Source organism: Aspergillus aculeatinus (assembly GCF_003184765.1).
Source record: "Aspergillus aculeatinus CBS 121060 unplaced genomic scaffold BO66scaffold_26, whole genome shotgun sequence".
Classification (NCBI taxonomy): domain Eukaryota; kingdom Fungi; phylum Ascomycota; class Eurotiomycetes; order Eurotiales; family Aspergillaceae; genus Aspergillus; species Aspergillus aculeatinus.
The window spans coordinates 261,973-277,511 of NW_020291495.1; the positions used below are offsets into that span (position 1 = coordinate 261,973).

Consider the following 15,539-nt stretch of genomic DNA (forward strand, 5'->3'; position numbering starts at 1 on the left):
TCGTTTCCGTTATTCACCCTGCACCTGGCACTGCACTCTACCAGACCCCCCGATTCCACACTCCTCTGCAATGCAATAAGGGGAATCTAACTTCTATGATCTAACAACGATACAAAAATCTCAAATAGCACAAGAATGGAGGAAGCGACCATAAACAAGTATATATAACATCATTATCAACATACTAAGCCCGGGTTCAGTTTAGAGACAGGAGGAGTCATCACATCGTGGCACATAAGCCGAAAGCTGCTGCGTGCCGCCCCGGCAGGGTCGAAAAGAATCCCATTTCAGTTTTTGGGCTTTTTTTTTCGCTTTTTCGTTTTTCATTCCGGTACGGCCCAGGTATAGACGACCTTATCGTCGCCGTCCTCTCGTTTGCGACTCTCCGGTACGGCCCAGGTGTAGACGACCTTGTCGTCGCCGTCCTCTCGTTTGCGACTCCTCGCCGGTATGGCCCAGGTGTAAGCGACCCTATCGTCGCCGTCGGCTACTTCGCGGCTGGAGGAGTCTACATGAGATTATGGATGTTAGTCTACCGGTAGATGACAAGCCAACTGAGCAACTAACCTCCGACGAGTGGTGCAGCGTTGGTGAGGATCAACGCGGCCAGGCCGTAGTATAGCACCGTGGTAAGATGCATGATGAGTGTAGTAGTTTGCAAATGGAGGAATTGCAGGTCGATTAGGTTCGTTCCTCGAAATTCGTTCCCTTATACCAAAACACGAGAATCGGGTAGGAAAGGTTCAATTAAGAAGTTGCCAGCAAAACCACCCCCACCGAAATGAAACGCTTGTATTGACTTTCGTAACGGTCGCTAAGAGACACTGACAGGTGACAGAAGAGAAAGGACAGGCAAAAGATTGTCGAAACAGCGGAATCCGGCGGATCACAGCATGGGATTAAACATTCTTCTCCAAAAAAAAGAGGGGTGGGGAGGGTTGGAAGCTGACGGGCGGAGAAAAAGAATCAATGGAAACGGGGAAAAATGCCTTAGTTAAGGTGGTTGAATGGCCGAGAAACGTAACAGCGAACAGTTCGTTCATTTCATTTATTCATTCAAGAAAGTTAAGTAGATAAGAAAACGAACATTGAGAGGAACCAAGGGCAATGAACCAGTTTACCCATCAACCTGGGCGGGCGACGACCCTGCAAAAGGTTTCTGCTGCCGGTTGGAGAAACACGAGGGAAAAGCGAACTGACAGGGCGTCCACCGGCCACAATACCTACGTACATGGCGTCATGGTGTTTCCCTTGGCAAGGTATGTAATCCAATTTTGGGTTCTTTTTTGTCTGAATTCCGACCGGGAGTGGAAAGGGTTTCCTCCGCCCCCAATCGCCTTCTGCTGCCTTGCAGTCATTTCAATTCCTTCTTATGTCTGTCTGGGCCGAGCGCGGCATGAGGGTTGGTGGGGCGGGCTACGAAGACACATCCGTTCAGTAAAGTCGGTATGTATGGATGTATGGACGTGTTTTCATTTCTTTTCCTTTTTTTTTTTTATTATTTCTATTTCTATTTTTTTTTTTTTGATTTTGTTTGCTTGTTTTGTTGATCCATTCGCTCTCTGACCGAGATAGAATACAGGTTCTTTGTAGAGTAATCCGATTATCCCGTCTTGTCAACTCAGCCACCGTTTGAGGAGGGAAAGGATAAGAACAGAAGAAATCAAGGTGGTGGCGCGGGTATTATTCTCACTGTATGTAGAAGGAAGGAGGAGGAACTACTGGCAATCTTACCGCAGAACAAGGATCTCTCGGTCTAGGATTGTTTATGCACCTCTGGCCCTGCATCTACCGGCACGCCGGAGTCGCTCTTAACCGTATGATAGGAGGGATACGAGAAGGAAGAAGTGGAAGAAAGTCTCAATTTTATATTTTGTGAAGTTCTTCCCCAACATTTACTTTCTTTCTCTTCCATCGCGCGGGGTGAGTTGGCCATCATGTCGTTCGAACTCCCCTCCAAACCCCACGAGCCCTTGATGCGCGGGGAAGAGGACTATCACGATGAGCCCGCACCGCCCCGACACCGCAACGCAAACCCGCGATCAACCTTCATCCGGTGCGGCTGGATGCTTCTTGGACTTCTGGTTGCTGCGGTGGTTTTCGGCCTCGGGGTTTCCATTGGGAAGGGTATTCCGACCAGGAAGCGCGAGGGACTGTTGAGTACGATTCCCCCCACCTTTTCATAGCAAAATAATTGACCCTAACACTGTGTTCCCTTGACGAACGACTGTAGTCCCCGATGGCGAGATCCAGATCCGCATGGAATACAACAGCACCTTCTCGCAGCATCCTTCGCCTGAGACCGACGCGGCGTGGGCCTCCCTCTTTCCCAAGGGAGTCGGTTTCGTCAAACACCCAACCCTGGCGCCCGAGCTGTCCGGGTTGGTCGTCTTCCACGCGCTGCACTGTCTCAACGCCCTGCGCGAGGTCTACTACGCCGCCGTAGACGGGCAGCTCCCCCATGTGGCGGACGAACACGACCACATGAAGGACCCGCACCACGTCCGGCACTGCTTCGACTACTTGCGCCAGAGCCTGATGTGCGCGGCTGACACGAACCTCGAGCCCGTTGACAAGGAGCTCCAAGGCGTGACGGGATGGGGGTATAGTCGGACGTGCCGGGACTACGAGAGCGTCAAGGCGTGGGCGGAGGCACACTGGTCGAACGATCCTTCCTAGCATTCTCTGCAGTGTATACAGACCACGAGTTTCTTTATTCTATTCAACCTATAATGGATCATGATCTTTACAAGTCCAAGCCATCTGCCATATACATAGAGTGAAGTCATCAGTCTAAGCGCCACCCAGAACCCCGGGCTCCCACGCATCCACCGCTCGTGCATCATTCCACGCCCGCAGTCGCTCCCAATCGATGCAGACATGATTCCCCTTGGCTTCGACCGTCAATTCCTTCTGCTTGCCCTCCGGACCGGTCTGAATCCACCGGAACCCACTCAGCGTCACGTCCGCCCGACACAGACTCGCCTCCCGGAGCAACTCGACACAGTGGTCGACGTGCGCCTCCTCTTCCACCAGCACCGCCGCCGGGGCGTCCGCCAGATAATGGTCGCGGTAGATCCAGTGGCGGATGCGCTTGAGGCAGTGGAGCTCGTGGAACACCCCCAGCTGGCCGACGAACCCCCCAGGACCTTCGCCTGCGGGCCCGACGATCGGGAGCGAGGTGACGTTGTAGAAGGCGAGGTCCTCCTCGGTGACGCGGATGTTGTTCTTCTCAAACAGCATGTGCCAGGCGGCCTCGAGCTCCGGCCGCGGTTTGCCGGCGAAGGGGTTGTCGTGGAGGCGGACGCGCCACGGGCGGGTTTCGTACCCTACGGCGTTGGCGGTGCGGAGGGACGGGAAGATGGCGTTGTTAGGGGTGGTGATGAGTCTGTCGAGGGCGAGCGGGTTATGGGTCAGGAGGAGGAGGTAGAGGGGGATGAGCAGCGTGTATGCGACCGTGATAATGCTGTAGTGTATCCGCAGCTGGGTGCGCTGGCGCGGGCTGGGGGTCGCGCGTTTCCCCGCGGTCTCGGACAGGGTCTCATGGTCGTTGAGGTCTTCTCCCTCCTCCGCGGTTGGAGCGAGTTGATACCGTTGTTCGTCCTTCCTCATGGTGGATGCTCATTGCAATGCATGGGGAAAGAGCAAGCTCCCTCTATTCACTGGGCCCCCATGGCCATGAGCACAGAGCCCCCCGCGGTGTGGATGACATAGCCGGGGGGGCACTGGTGAAGAGACAAGAACAACCACCACACCACACCACACCACGCCACTTTTCTCACATGCAAGGGTATCGGTCTCGTATTGATGCGGTAAGGCTGTGGAAACGACATCCCCAGCCTTAGGCAGCAGGTTTTTTTTTTTTTTTTTTTTTTTTTTTTTTTTTTTTTTTTTTTTTAGGATATTTTGGTGGTACAGGCGTTGGGCGGGGTCCCATCAGCCACTTTTAATTAACTTTATTATATTATAGTGCACTAAGAATGAGCTGAACGATTCAATCACTCTACTAATCCGACTGCGCACCGATCTCCACATTCTTCAGCAGGGATTGTCAGTGCCACCTGGCCGGGGTGGTCGATGGGCTATGCCGCTTTGATCGGGAGGTGGGGTATTCTGGAAAGGAACACATCATTTCGGCGTCTGAACAAGTCGCTAACAACCCCAGAATACACAGTTCACCGGTCAATTTATCGCTGATGTCGCATTACTGGTAACTGCCATGTACTCCTAGCAGGAAGTACCTCGTAGCGAGGCCTTGGACGGCCCGCCAAGATTCCACTCGTGCTGCTGCAAGGAACTGATTCTCGTATCCCGGCTCTAGCGTGGGTCGAATGTGGTCAACCCGACCAGCACATGGCGGGCCACGAGATGTTTTTCTAGCAACATCAAGACCCCAATCCGGCTGTGCGTAATCTCCACGGCATACGTGGGCAGAATGGGCGGTGCAACTCCCCGGAAGCGCGGAGGTAATCGGCCATCCATCAATGGCATCGCAAATGCCATTGACTGACATAGTATATGATCCCTGTCACCTCGTGGACCACCACGACGCCGTCGGTGACTTGGTCTCCACTCCATGGACAGCGCCATCGACTCAATCGATTGACCCCGTTCATCGTCTTGCATACGGCGTGACACTGTCGTCACACTGACTAACTATACAGCAACCATGCCGTCCCGTCCGACCTCGGATGCAAATTTTGCCGACCTCGGCCGGTCCATCGCGTCCAACCTCGACCGCATCACCCAGATCTATACCGACCTCCAGCAACCGCTACCCTCCTACGAGATCGACTCGCCCCTCGACTTTCCGGTCGAGGTGCAGCAGCTCCGACAGAAAGTGCTAGATGCCACTCTCCAATTGCAGCAGCTGTTACTAGGCCCCAAGGAGAGTTTATTTTTGTGGGCAGTGAGTCTTGCCTCCCATCCAGTACTTCGGCAACGGATTCTATATCCACAAGCGGTCCCCCTTCATGTGACTAACCTCAGCCCTCCCTGCCTCCTGCCTCGAAAGAGGAACAATATAGGCACCATCCGCGCGGTCTCCGACTTCGATCTCGCTCGTTCCTTCCCCGTCGGCGAGACGGCCACGTTCGCCGAGATCGCGACCACCGCTGGACTCCCGGAGCAGAAAGTTCGTCGGATCATCCGCCATGCTGCGACCGAGGGGATCTTCCGCGAGGAGCCGCAGGGGGTCGTGAGGCACACGGCCGCGTCGCGGATGCTGGCGGAGGACCAGGTGATGCGCGATTACATCGACGTTCACTATACAGAGATCCTTCCCGCGATGAAAGAGGTCTGCATAGCATTCCCCCCTGCACGGCCCCTTCGGATCTGTTCTGTATTAAGTTCGGACCTCTGACATGACAATTCTCACCTCACCGTGAACCAGACCCCAACCGCCTTGCGCAACTGGCCCAACGCCACCGATCCCGCCCAAACGGGCTTCTCGCTCTCGCAGCCCCCGACCCATCCCACCTTCTTCCAATACCTGACCACCCAGCCCGACCGCGCGCGGGTCTTTGCCTCGGCCATGTCGACCTACAGCACCGGGCCCGAGAATGACGTGAGCCACCTCCGCGACGGTTACGACTGGGCGTCCATATGCGGCGGAGGGGGCGGCGGAGGGGGCGTAGTGGTCGACGTCGGAGGTTCGACGGGGTACGTTTCGCAGGCTCTCGCGCAGGCATACCCGGCCCTACGTTTCGTCGTTCAGGACACGGCGCCCACCATCGCCCAGGCGCCCACCGTGGCCGCCGCTGCTCCAGCCGGGGAACACAGTCGGGTGCAGTTCATGGCGCACGACTTCTTCGCCGACCAGCCCGTCCACGGGGCGGACGTGTACCTGCTGCGCATGGTGCTGCATGATTTCGGGGACGCGGACTGCGTGCGCATCCTGCGCGCGCTGGTGCCCGCGCTGCGGGACGGGGGCCGGGTGGTGCTGAATGAGTTCTGCTTGCCTGAGCCCGGGTCGGTGGGGTTGTTGGAGGAGAAGCATATTCGGTAAGTATGTTTTGGGCCCCTCTCTCTAGCGCAGATCTATCTCTCGCGGCGACTTGTTGCCGTCGGTCGCTGAGCAAGGATGCCCCAACCTCGTCTTAACGCCGATCCACTGATGATGATCTCTCCCAGAACAATGGACATGAACATGCTCAGCCTGTTCAATTCCCGTGAACGTGATGCCGCAGACTGGCGCGCGCTGTTCGCGCAGGCCGACCCCCGCTTCCGGTGGCGGGGCGTCACCAAACCGGCGGGCTCGAATCTCTCCGTCATTCAGGTGTCGTGGTCGTCCCCAAGTGTCGAGTGAGGCGCGTGGAGTGGATCTTGGGTGTGAAGATTATTCCGATTTCGGTGAATGACTAGTTGCGTGGGTGGGGGATGTTTCCACTTCTCTTCACATCGTGGTGGTGGGGGCCGGAAAAGCCGATTGTAACGGTTTCGTGTCTTGGCTTATTTTTTTTTTTTTCTTTTTTTTTTTGTGTGTATCGAACAGTTCCCTGCAGAGATAGGCTGTGTGAGATTCTTGGCATTCGTTTGTTTTGTCAGCGGAGGTGATGAAGAACGTAGAGAACACAGACGGTCAGACTTGGCTGTGTTGGTGCTGGGGAGTGCAATGACTGAGTGAGAAGGAAAGAAGGAATGCAATGGGCGGGCTGCGGCAGTCAGGTCGGTGATAACCGGGGATCAGATGATTTTCCCATCTGCAGTTAGGCTAGCTGTGTAAATCGTTGGCGGGCGGCGGGTCTGGTCTGGGCCAAGATTGAAATGCCATGGTTGTTGGGGAGAGTAAGCGGAGTGTGAGGGAAATCGATTATCGGGGATCATCTAGGGTGAGAACAGGCACGCAAGGACAATCTTACTCACATACTCCGTACTTTGTGCTCATAAAATCCTATGTACTGTACTCATGTAACAAGTCGATAATCAAGCAATACAGCAACGAGGCTGTGCAATTGCCCACGATTGTCCGAAGTTACGGACTCCACTCCTCTGCAGCGACTTCAGCCAAGGGAGGGAGGGGGAGCCCGAAAGGGGGCCTCGGAGAGGTTGAGGTAAACATCCCTCGTGCGCAGGGTAAGCCGGCCCAGCCAATCGAGTGGCAGGATTCCCCAGGCTAAAAGATGACCGCATGGCCACATGCATGGTGTGTTGTGCTCCCCAGCCTCTTGCTAGATCCTGGCGGGAGGCCGGGCACGTTCTGTCTGATTTGTTTCCTGAGCCGCGAGTCGAGGGGTGCTGTACTGCTGACTGCAACTTCCAGACGGTCCTAAGATTTGACGGTCAGCGTAGGAACGAAAAGTCAGGAATCAACCTTAAAGTCAGTTCCGCTTGGATCCATAGGATGGATGTCGAGTAGACTAATCAAGAGGCTGTGATCAACCACTGGCACTGCATCAACTACTGGCTCATCAGCCCTAACTTGGACCACCGTGTAGGTTGCAGTGGAAGGGAAAGCGGGAAGGGTTGCGGGCCGGGAGGGGAGGAGGGGCCAAATAGTCAGAGCGCTGGCCCCCAAATAACTCCCAGATACGGAGATACGGAGTATTCAGTAACTGCTCAGTGCGATTCTCTCACTCATAGTCTAGGCATTGTGATCGCAATCCACGACAGGGTGACCAGCCCATGGTCTGGTTCTATCCCGTGTGTGGGATGCAGGCAGGCATGTAAGCACCTAAGCAAGGGGACTAAATATTGCTTTGTCCGAGGACCAACAACTATTCGATCGGACCTCCATGCTGACTCGCTCACTGGCTTACTGTCCCACGCTTATCCGACCGATAAACCCTGCCTGCCTGCGATTGGCACCCCAGCCAAACAAACATGCACAAGCGCATACCTAGCATGCTGACACTTGACCGGAGGGGGGAAGGGGAAAGAGCAAGGCGGAGGGGGAGGGATAGCGCTCGTCCTAGCCTCTTCGTGACTTGACAAGCAAGGTAGGGATTAGCAGCGAGCATCATGTATTTGCGCGACATTCCCCTCAATCCCCTCTTCCCTTTTCCTCAAAGCTGGTCTCTTGCGTTGTCGGTCTGTACGCTGGCAACCCGGATTGCACTGCCGCCCGCATGGGCTACAACAAGGGGGAGATGATAGCCTTAGGCTTCATCTTGATGTTTGTACCCGCCATCTTCGTGGGGTTACGTGTCTGGGCCCGGCGCCTCTGTGGCGCTCACATGGGCTCGGACGACTACACTATCTTCGCCGCCTTGGTAGGATTCGAGCACCATTCCCTCGGTCGCAAACCTGGGTACTGACCTCACCGTAGTTATTCTGCACAGCCGTCTGTATCTGTCAACTGATTGGAGCCATCGATGGACAACTGGGCCAAACCCAGGCGACCTATCCCAATGGGGAGCCCATCCTGGACGACCCACGGTTTCTAACCTACGAACGGGTGCGTATATGCCTCCACCTCGCTCGAGAAGCCGAAAGAGTTGAGAAAAAGTAAGCCACTCTAACCCGCACGGACAGGCCAAATTCGCGCTGCACATGTTATCCGTGATGGGAGTGGGGCTCAGTAAAGCGTCGGTGATCCTGCTGTATATGCGCATCTTCCACACGCGAACGTTCCGGCGGGTGTGCCAGCTGTTTCTAGGGCTGGTCGTTGCGTGGACGGCGGTGATGTTCTTCGTGTGCCTGTTCCAGTGCTACCCGGTGACGGCGCTGGTGGAGGGGTTCTACGGCAACAAGTGCATCAACACGATGGTCTTCTACAACGGGCTGAGCGGGTCGGACGTGGTGCTGGACGTGTGCGTGCTGCTGCTGCCCATCCCGATGGTGCTGCGCGTCAAGCTGGAGGTGCGGCAGAAGGCGGCGGTGCTGGGGATGTTCCTGCTGGGCGCGCTGGCCGTCGCCTCCAGCATCGCCCGCCTGGCCGCCTTCATCGAGTGCGAGCGCGTCCTCCTCATCCACTACAACAACGAGACCTACTACACCTCCGGCGTCTTCATCTGGACCGTCGTCGAGCTAGCCCTCGCCATCATCAGCGCCTGTCTACCCACCCTGCGTCCACTCTTCTTCTACCGGAGCCGGGGCGGCCTCCCCACCGGCGACACCTTCAAGCTGGCCCACGAGTATCACGATCACATCCCCTCGCGCCAGGCACGGTACGGTCGCCCCACGGACACGATCGACGAGCTGGAAGCCGCTGTGCCGTGTGACCGGACTGGGCCCCCGGCCAGCGTGCAGATTCAGATCCAGCGCACCTCCTCCCACGAGCGTCCGCACCCGACCGATGGAGTCATCGTCGTCGAGCACAGCACGACCTGGACGGACGGCGAGGCTTTCAACACCGATATTGCCATTGCCAAGTGACGGTCTCGTGGTTCTTCTGATGCGTTGTATGCTGGTATGAGTAATCAGATCATGTTGTTCTCTCCATAGTCTCTGCCCTAGTTTCCTAGTTCATAGTGAATCTGTACATTGCCCTTGATGGGACGTGTATTGACCGCCAACTGCCCTGCGTCTATGCGCGGGTCGAGTTAAGGGTTCTTCGCCATTGCTAAATTTACAATACTTGCTGTGTGTGTCTGGAGCTTAGAGATGGTCATGTCCCGAGTTGTTTTGATCGCATGTTCGAGTGCAGGTTATCTTCATCTGGGCTCTTCCCTGAGACCTATCACATACTTGAGCCCTCAGCCTGCCCAATCCACTAGAGCTCCTCTAGGAAATGGACATGATCCCATTGAGCGCTCCATCTCGAAACATTCCTCCACCCTGCCCGCTATTAGCTTAAACCTGTGCCCCATGCACGAATGCCGCACAAGGCCCCAGACCCACCATCAGGGATAGGCAGAAAGAAAAAAGAAATAAGCCTGGGGTCAAAAAAGAATGCACCTCGATTACTGAACACGAGTCCCCATTCAAACTAGTGGCTCATACCACCAAGGGTTTCCACGTGTTCCTGTGGCTTCTGGAACTAGTTGAGAATCAACACGCCCCGTTCCTGGTTCGTATGATCACAATCCCAGTGAGCACCCCACTAGGAGTCTCTAGTCCACTGCTAGTCAACTCGCACTCCCGACAAATGATTCCCCAGCATTGACCCCCCACTCCCCGCTCAGTCAATTTCAAGTCGGTCTTCAGTACCATTGAAAACCAGAAGAATGTCTGCAGTGGCTTGAAACGCCACCGCATGGGCGCTCCATTTTTGACGGCGCGCCGGGCGTGCTACAAAACCCTGCCGCGCACGAGGCGGCCATGTGTCTCGTCCGGTTTACCCGGTAGCTGCAGCAGGTAGCCAGCTGGCGCATTGCAACCGCTTCAGATTCCACAAACGGGCTATCTTCCTCGTAATCATATCGACAAAGAAAATAAGCTGCTAGCCTCTCCAGCAGAACAGTCAATGTAGCGCACCGTGACTGGTCCACCCCCGCGAAGCACCGGACCGGAAGTCCAAACCGAGGGTTGACGATGCAAATTGACAATCTCCCCCACCGCCGTCGGGGTCGGAGTGGGATGAAAGGACCGAAGGCTAAGCATCCACGTGCGCCTTTTCGTGGCTTGGTTGAAAGCATCGAATCGGCAGCCTGGCTCAGCTTCCGTGCAGACCAAGGGGAAGTCTACGACTACAACATCCAGTTGGCCTTTGACGGTGTGGGGCCCAATCTACGCACATGCTGCTCCTTCTCCCCGCCCCGCTTGATGGAACGGGATGAGCCCTTGCTCGGTCCCAGAAGTATATTAGATGCGGGATGGCATGGTGCTGGGTCGTGTTTGCTGAATCTAACCTTTTCTATAGTGCATGCCCCTTGGTCCCCTTCATTGTTACCCTGTGAGTGGTGTCGCGGTGTGAAACACTGAGATGAGGGTTCCATCAGCATTGGGGCTTGCTGCCTTGACCGGCCCGGCCGTGGCCGAGGCGTGGACGAAGTACACCGCGTTTGAGACGTGCTTGCAGCCACTGCTCTCGTCCCAGGCCACGATCCTCAATGCCTCGTCGACGGTCGTCGCCCCTCGATGGACGGAGTACGGCGAGCCCGTGACGAACCACGTCGTCAACGTGGCGACAGAAGCGGACGTGCAAGCCACTGTACCCTCCCCCATCCCGTATCCCCCAGTATCGGACTGACCCCACACCACAAACACAGGTCTTCTGCGCCAACGCCCACGACATCCCCTTCCTCGCCCAAGCCGGCGGCAACGCCTGGAGCACCACCTGGACCCTGACCAACACGACCACCCCCTCCATCCTCATCAACCTCCGCGCCCTCAACGCCATCACCTTCTCCCCAACTCGCACAACCGTCACCGTGCAAGGCGGCACCCTGACCTCCGAGCTCCTGGCCGCCGCCTACGCCCACGACGCACAGGTCGTGACCGCGAACTGCGACTGCGTCGGGGTGATGGGCGCCCTGCTCGGGGGCGGGTACAGCCGCATGATGGGGGAGAGGGGGTACATGATCGACAACGTTCTCTCACTAGACGTCGTGCTAGCAACCGGGACGCGGGTGACGGTGACGGCGCGCTCGCAGCCGGAGCTGTGGTGGGCGCTGCGCGGCGCCGGCGCCAACTTCGGCGTCGTCACCTCGGCGGTCTTCCGCTCCTACCCGACCCCACGAACTGAGAATCACGCCTGGCTGGGCAGCCTGGTCTTCAGCGAGGACAAGCTCGAAGCGTTGGTGGCGGCGATCAACGACCTCCCGCTGAGCCCCCAGATGGCCATCTTCCTCTACTTCGCCACCACCGGCGCCCCGGACTACACGCCGGCGATCATCGCGTTCCCGTTCTACCTGGCCCGCGCGGGGGCCAACACGACGACGACGACGACGACGGAGGAAGCCCGCGCCGCGTTCCGCGCGATCCTCGCGCTGGGCCCCCTCTCCGACACGACCGCCTGGACGCCCTACGACCGGGTCAACGCGGGCAGCGGCGCGTTCTGCGCCGCCGGCGGCCGCAAGGTCAGCCTGGGGTCCGCTGCGCGGACCCTCGACCCGGCCGCGTGGCGCGCGATCTGGACCTCGTTCACGCGCTGGGTGGCCGCGTCCGGCGGCGACCGGGTGGGCAACTCGACCGTCCTGATGGAGGCGTACAGTCTGGGGCGCGCGAGCGCCGTCGCCGCGGGCAGCTCGGCGTACGCGTGGCGCGCGTCCAGTCGCTTCAATACCGTCGCCATCGCCTGGTATCGGGATCCCGCGCTGGATGCGTCGGCGCGGCAGTGGGCGGGGGACGTGCGTGCGGTGTGGAGGGAGACGAGTGGGTTGAGTGGGAATTCGACGTGAGTTTGCCTCTTTCTTGGGATCTGCGATGGTTGGGTGGGGAGGGTGCGTGATGGGCGTGCTTGATGCAAGGTGAGCTGTGCTGACTGGGTTTTCCCTGCGGGTTAGGTATATCAATTTCGCGTTCGGGGATGAGAGTCTCGAGGATATTTATGGGGATAATGTGGAGAGGTTGCGGTTGTTGAAGAGGGTCTATGATCCCCAGAATCGATTTAATCAGTTCTTTCCACTGACGTAAAGGTGGGTGGGTAGGACATTCCTGTTCTGGTGTGGATTTAAGATGTATTGTACCGGATGCGTGCTCTGTACATGACTTGAGCGAATGCACGCGATGTCTTGAGTGAGGTCTGAGGACTACGAAGTAGATGGTGAGATCCATGCAGCGAGTCGACACCGGTCAGCATAGCTCGCACTGGGTCTCGGGGTTAGGAGTTTAGTGAAGGGCAGGCTAAACCCTAACAAGGTAACTTAGTCTATGCAGGGTCGGAGTCGGAGAGTGAGTGAGTGAGATGGTGCGATTGCATTGCTCACGCTCCACCCGGGGCTTCCGGCCGCGCTAGGAGGTGAGCTAGTCCTGGATTCCTTAGATAAAACAACAGTTTTGAGTCAAGTGCACTCAGACAGCAGACACGAGCGTGTTGGAATGTCAAGGATAAGCTAGGAATGTGGCGGGGTGATCAGGCATGCGGCTCAGACGAGCCAATCGATCACATCACGCATTTGCCTGGATTGGTAGAATTTCCTCTTAGTTTTCAATTAATTTTCGGAAAGAGTGATGAAGAATGGACTTGATTGACCCAGATTGAAATTATTTGGTACTGTCTAATCGTAAGACGACGGGGTAGGATCGTCATCCAGCGGCTACCCCGCTAACAGTTCACCCAGCCAGTTGACAGTGAACGAACCGGCTGACCAGGGAGGGATCTGGAGTTCTGGACTGTCTCCGTAATTGATCCACATCTCCACTCAGTTCCGGCCTGTCAGACCCATCTATCTTCCCATCTTCCATTCACTGGCGATCCAGACATTCCACTATTTAATTGTGTAACACAACAGCTTTAGTTACCCCGCCGAGGGGTAAGCCTCCCCTTCTCACCTCAACCACAACCACAAGCAAACGCAAATAACACCTTTATAATAGCCTTCTTCTCTCCTATCCTTCCTCATCCCTCCCTCCTCACTTCCTTCCTCCCACCACACCCCATCCATCGATCACAGTCAAAATGACAGACCTCAAAAACACCCTCGACCCCCTCCTCCTCAAACATGCCAGCATAGGATACATCGGGCGCGATTCCCCCTCCTTCTCCGAGACCACCCGCGTGTGGAACGTGGGCCGCAACAAGAGCTGCACCCCGCTCGCCGTCCTCCAGCCCCAATCCGCCCAAGACGTCGCCGCCCTCGTTCCTTTCCTCCACAACCAGGATCTCCCCTTCAGCGTCCGCACCGGCGGCCACAACATCGAAGGCAAATCCATCCAGAACGACACCCTCCTCATCGATCTCCGCGCCCTCGACTTCGTGCACATCGCTCCGGACCGCAAATTCGCCACCATCGGCGGTGGCATCCTGCAGGGGAAGCTCGGGGAGACGCTCTGGAAGGAAGGCCTGATTACCCCCACGGGCTCGATCCCGGATGTCGGGTACGTGGGCTGGAGTACCTACGGCGGGTACGGCCTTTTTGCGCCGCGCTGGGGGCTAGGGGTGGATCAGATCCTCGGGGCGAAGGTGGTCAAGGCGGACGGGACGGTCGTGGATACGGATGAGGACCCGGAATTGTTGAAGGGGATCAGGGGAGCGGGTGGCGTGCTTGGGGTTATTGTTGAGGTTCGCGTCAAGGTCTATGAGGCCAAGCAGGTGAGTTCCCCCTGTGATAGTTCAACATGGTTGTCGTGGGATGGTGAGTCGAGAGCAAAATAGGCTGACAAGCAACGATGGACAGCTTCTCTCCGGCGTCATCATGTTCGAATCCTCGGATATCAAGAAGACCTTCGTCGGGTTTAACGCCGCCTTCCAGGCCCTCCAGGACGACGAAGGCATCCCCGATGCCCTGGCCGTCCAGCAGATCGCCATCAACGCGCCCCCCGGCCGCCTGTTCGGGACCATCGTCGTCTGGACGGGCGACGACCTCGACGAAGGCAAGCGCTGGGCCGACCGGGTCGCCCAGCTCGGCATCGCCATCATGAACACCGTCGCCCCCACCGCCATCCCCGACTGGTTCCGGGGCAACGGCGCCATGGTCCCCACCAGCGTGTACGGCTCCAGCCGCACCGCCAACGTGCGCCAGATCACCCCAGAGCTGGCCGAAACCCTCGGCGCCAGCCTCGAGAAGATGCCCGCCGACCCGGCCACCATGCTCTCCGTGCACCAGCTGCGCGGCCCGTCCGCCACCCCCACCCGCGACTCGGTCTTTGCCGCGCGCGAACCACACCTCATGCTGGAGATCCTTGGGTGCGTGACGGCGGAGGACCTGCAGGAGGAGGCCGAGAAGTGGGCGTCCGACATGCTAGCCAGCGTGCACGGCACCCAGGCGCAGAACCTGCTTCCCGGTGCCTATGTGTCGCTACACTGCGAGGGTGCCCAGACGATCTGTGTCGAGGATCGGGTGAAAAAATTGTTCGGGGAGTTTGCCGACGAGGTGGTTGCGCTGAAGGAGAAACACGATCCGAAGAACTTGTTCGCTCACGCGGTTCCCAAGCTGAAGTAGGGGGTTCGTTTTCTGCATGATGAGATGTATTATGATAGCACGCATGGGACGTTAGCAGTTTGACGAATGTCTTTATTCCAATTCACTAGCATTGATTCTCCTATATTTGTTACGTCTGTTGGGATTTGTAGCTTGTAGATTACCACCTACGTGAACACGTTCAGCTTTGGTATGTTCGCTGCTCTCTTTTGTATGATTTGCACTAAAGATCGACTCGGGCTTATGATACTCACATACTTCACTCTGCAATGTCCCTGGCAATCTTCACTGTCTCTGAGAGCTCAATTATTATGACCAATAGTTACAGTCTCTGATACTCTTCATTCTCTTCCTACAGCAATTGCCGGGAGATATACACACGGTCCATGAACCGACAGACTTAAGAACCATACTTCACCCACGAGAAGCTTCAGAGAACCTCTATTAAACAGCTCTAGGAAGACCCATTGTATCCCAGTGTGAGAGGAAGAAAACGGTAAAAAAGGTCCAGTGCAGATGATACATAGTACTCCGTACCAGCAGCCCAGACGCGGGGAGAGTGCATGACGTCACTGCGGCTTCGGCTTCGGCTTCCGATTCTGCTTATGTCAGCGCGCTTCTGCGTTCCTGGCTCAT

The 15,539-nt window shown here is 56.8% G+C and overlaps 7 protein-coding genes across 7 annotated transcripts; 5 read left to right on the forward strand and 2 right to left on the reverse strand.

Annotated features, from left to right (window-relative positions):
- Positions 1-323: 323 nt before the first annotated feature.
- On the reverse strand, positions 324-640 carry BO66DRAFT_438877 (uncharacterized protein; the record flags this gene model as incomplete). Its single annotated transcript, XM_025651106.1, has 2 exons — positions 324-508; positions 568-640. 2 exons carry the CDS (start codon positions 638-640, stop codon positions 324-326), a joined length of 258 nt encoding a protein of 85 aa, XP_025503625.1.
- A 1,106-nt stretch (positions 641-1,746) lies between these two features.
- BO66DRAFT_392197 (uncharacterized protein) lies at positions 1,747-2,708 on the forward strand. The gene is made up of 2 exons (XM_025647447.1): positions 1,747-2,160; positions 2,234-2,708. The coding sequence occupies exons 1-2, from the start codon at positions 1,938-1,940 to the stop codon at positions 2,677-2,679; spliced, it is 669 nt and encodes a 222-aa protein (XP_025503626.1). The 5' UTR covers positions 1,747-1,937; the 3' UTR covers positions 2,680-2,708.
- BO66DRAFT_392198 (oxidase ustYa family protein) lies at positions 2,675-3,854 on the reverse strand. The gene has a single exon (XM_025647448.1). The coding sequence runs from the start codon at positions 3,610-3,612 to the stop codon at positions 2,794-2,796; it is 819 nt and encodes a 272-aa protein (XP_025503627.1). The 5' UTR covers positions 3,613-3,854; the 3' UTR covers positions 2,675-2,793.
- An 815-nt stretch (positions 3,855-4,669) lies between these two features.
- Positions 4,670-6,333, forward strand: BO66DRAFT_452303 (putative O-methyltransferase; the record flags this gene model as incomplete). The annotated part of the gene is made up of 4 exons (XM_025651930.1): positions 4,670-4,909; positions 5,015-5,296; positions 5,393-6,003; positions 6,133-6,333. 4 exons carry the CDS (start codon positions 4,670-4,672, stop codon positions 6,305-6,307), a joined length of 1,308 nt encoding a protein of 435 aa, XP_025503628.1. The 3' UTR covers positions 6,308-6,333.
- Positions 6,334-7,929: 1,596 nt separating this feature from the next.
- Positions 7,930-9,633, forward strand: BO66DRAFT_392200 (uncharacterized protein). Its single transcript, XM_025647450.1, has 3 exons — positions 7,930-8,210; positions 8,267-8,395; positions 8,473-9,633. The coding sequence occupies exons 1-3, from the start codon at positions 8,112-8,114 to the stop codon at positions 9,313-9,315; spliced, it is 1,071 nt and encodes a 356-aa protein (XP_025503629.1). The 5' UTR covers positions 7,930-8,111; the 3' UTR covers positions 9,316-9,633.
- A 1,028-nt stretch (positions 9,634-10,661) lies between these two features.
- BO66DRAFT_96570 (FAD-binding oxidoreductase) lies at positions 10,662-12,514 on the forward strand. The gene is made up of 3 exons (XM_025653737.1): positions 10,662-11,032; positions 11,091-12,217; positions 12,327-12,514. The coding sequence occupies exons 1-3, from the start codon at positions 10,805-10,807 to the stop codon at positions 12,454-12,456; spliced, it is 1,485 nt and encodes a 494-aa protein (XP_025503630.1). The 5' UTR covers positions 10,662-10,804; the 3' UTR covers positions 12,457-12,514.
- A 695-nt stretch (positions 12,515-13,209) lies between these two features.
- On the forward strand, positions 13,210-15,029 carry BO66DRAFT_392201 (FAD-binding oxidoreductase). Its single transcript, XM_025647451.1, has 2 exons — positions 13,210-14,074; positions 14,160-15,029. The coding sequence occupies exons 1-2, from the start codon at positions 13,442-13,444 to the stop codon at positions 14,922-14,924; spliced, it is 1,398 nt and encodes a 465-aa protein (XP_025503631.1). The 5' UTR covers positions 13,210-13,441; the 3' UTR covers positions 14,925-15,029.
- Positions 15,030-15,539: the final 510 nt, after the last annotated feature.

Coding starts and splice junctions, on each gene's coding strand:
- BO66DRAFT_392197 (XM_025647447.1), top strand. CDS start 1,938: ATGTCGTTCGAACTCCCCTCCAAACCCCACGAGCCCTTGATGCGCGGG. Junction 2,161..2,233: donor GAAGCGCGAGGGACTGTTGA/GTACGATTCCCC, acceptor GAACGACTGTAG/TCCCCGATGGCGAGATCCAG.
- BO66DRAFT_392198 (XM_025647448.1), bottom strand. CDS start 3,612: ATGAGGAAGGACGAACAACGGTATCAACTCGCTCCAACCGCGGAGGAG.
- BO66DRAFT_392200 (XM_025647450.1), top strand. CDS start 8,112: ATGTTTGTACCCGCCATCTTCGTGGGGTTACGTGTCTGGGCCCGGCGC. Junction 8,211..8,266: donor ACACTATCTTCGCCGCCTTG/GTAGGATTCGAG, acceptor ACCTCACCGTAG/TTATTCTGCACAGCCGTCTG. Junction 8,396..8,472: donor GGTTTCTAACCTACGAACGG/GTGCGTATATGC, acceptor CCGCACGGACAG/GCCAAATTCGCGCTGCACAT.
- BO66DRAFT_96570 (XM_025653737.1), top strand. CDS start 10,805: ATGAGGGTTCCATCAGCATTGGGGCTTGCTGCCTTGACCGGCCCGGCC. Junction 11,033..11,090: donor AAGCGGACGTGCAAGCCACT/GTACCCTCCCCC, acceptor CCACAAACACAG/GTCTTCTGCGCCAACGCCCA. Junction 12,218..12,326: donor GGGTTGAGTGGGAATTCGAC/GTGAGTTTGCCT, acceptor CCTGCGGGTTAG/GTATATCAATTTCGCGTTCG.
- BO66DRAFT_392201 (XM_025647451.1), top strand. CDS start 13,442: ATGACAGACCTCAAAAACACCCTCGACCCCCTCCTCCTCAAACATGCC. Junction 14,075..14,159: donor AGGTCTATGAGGCCAAGCAG/GTGAGTTCCCCC, acceptor AACGATGGACAG/CTTCTCTCCGGCGTCATCAT.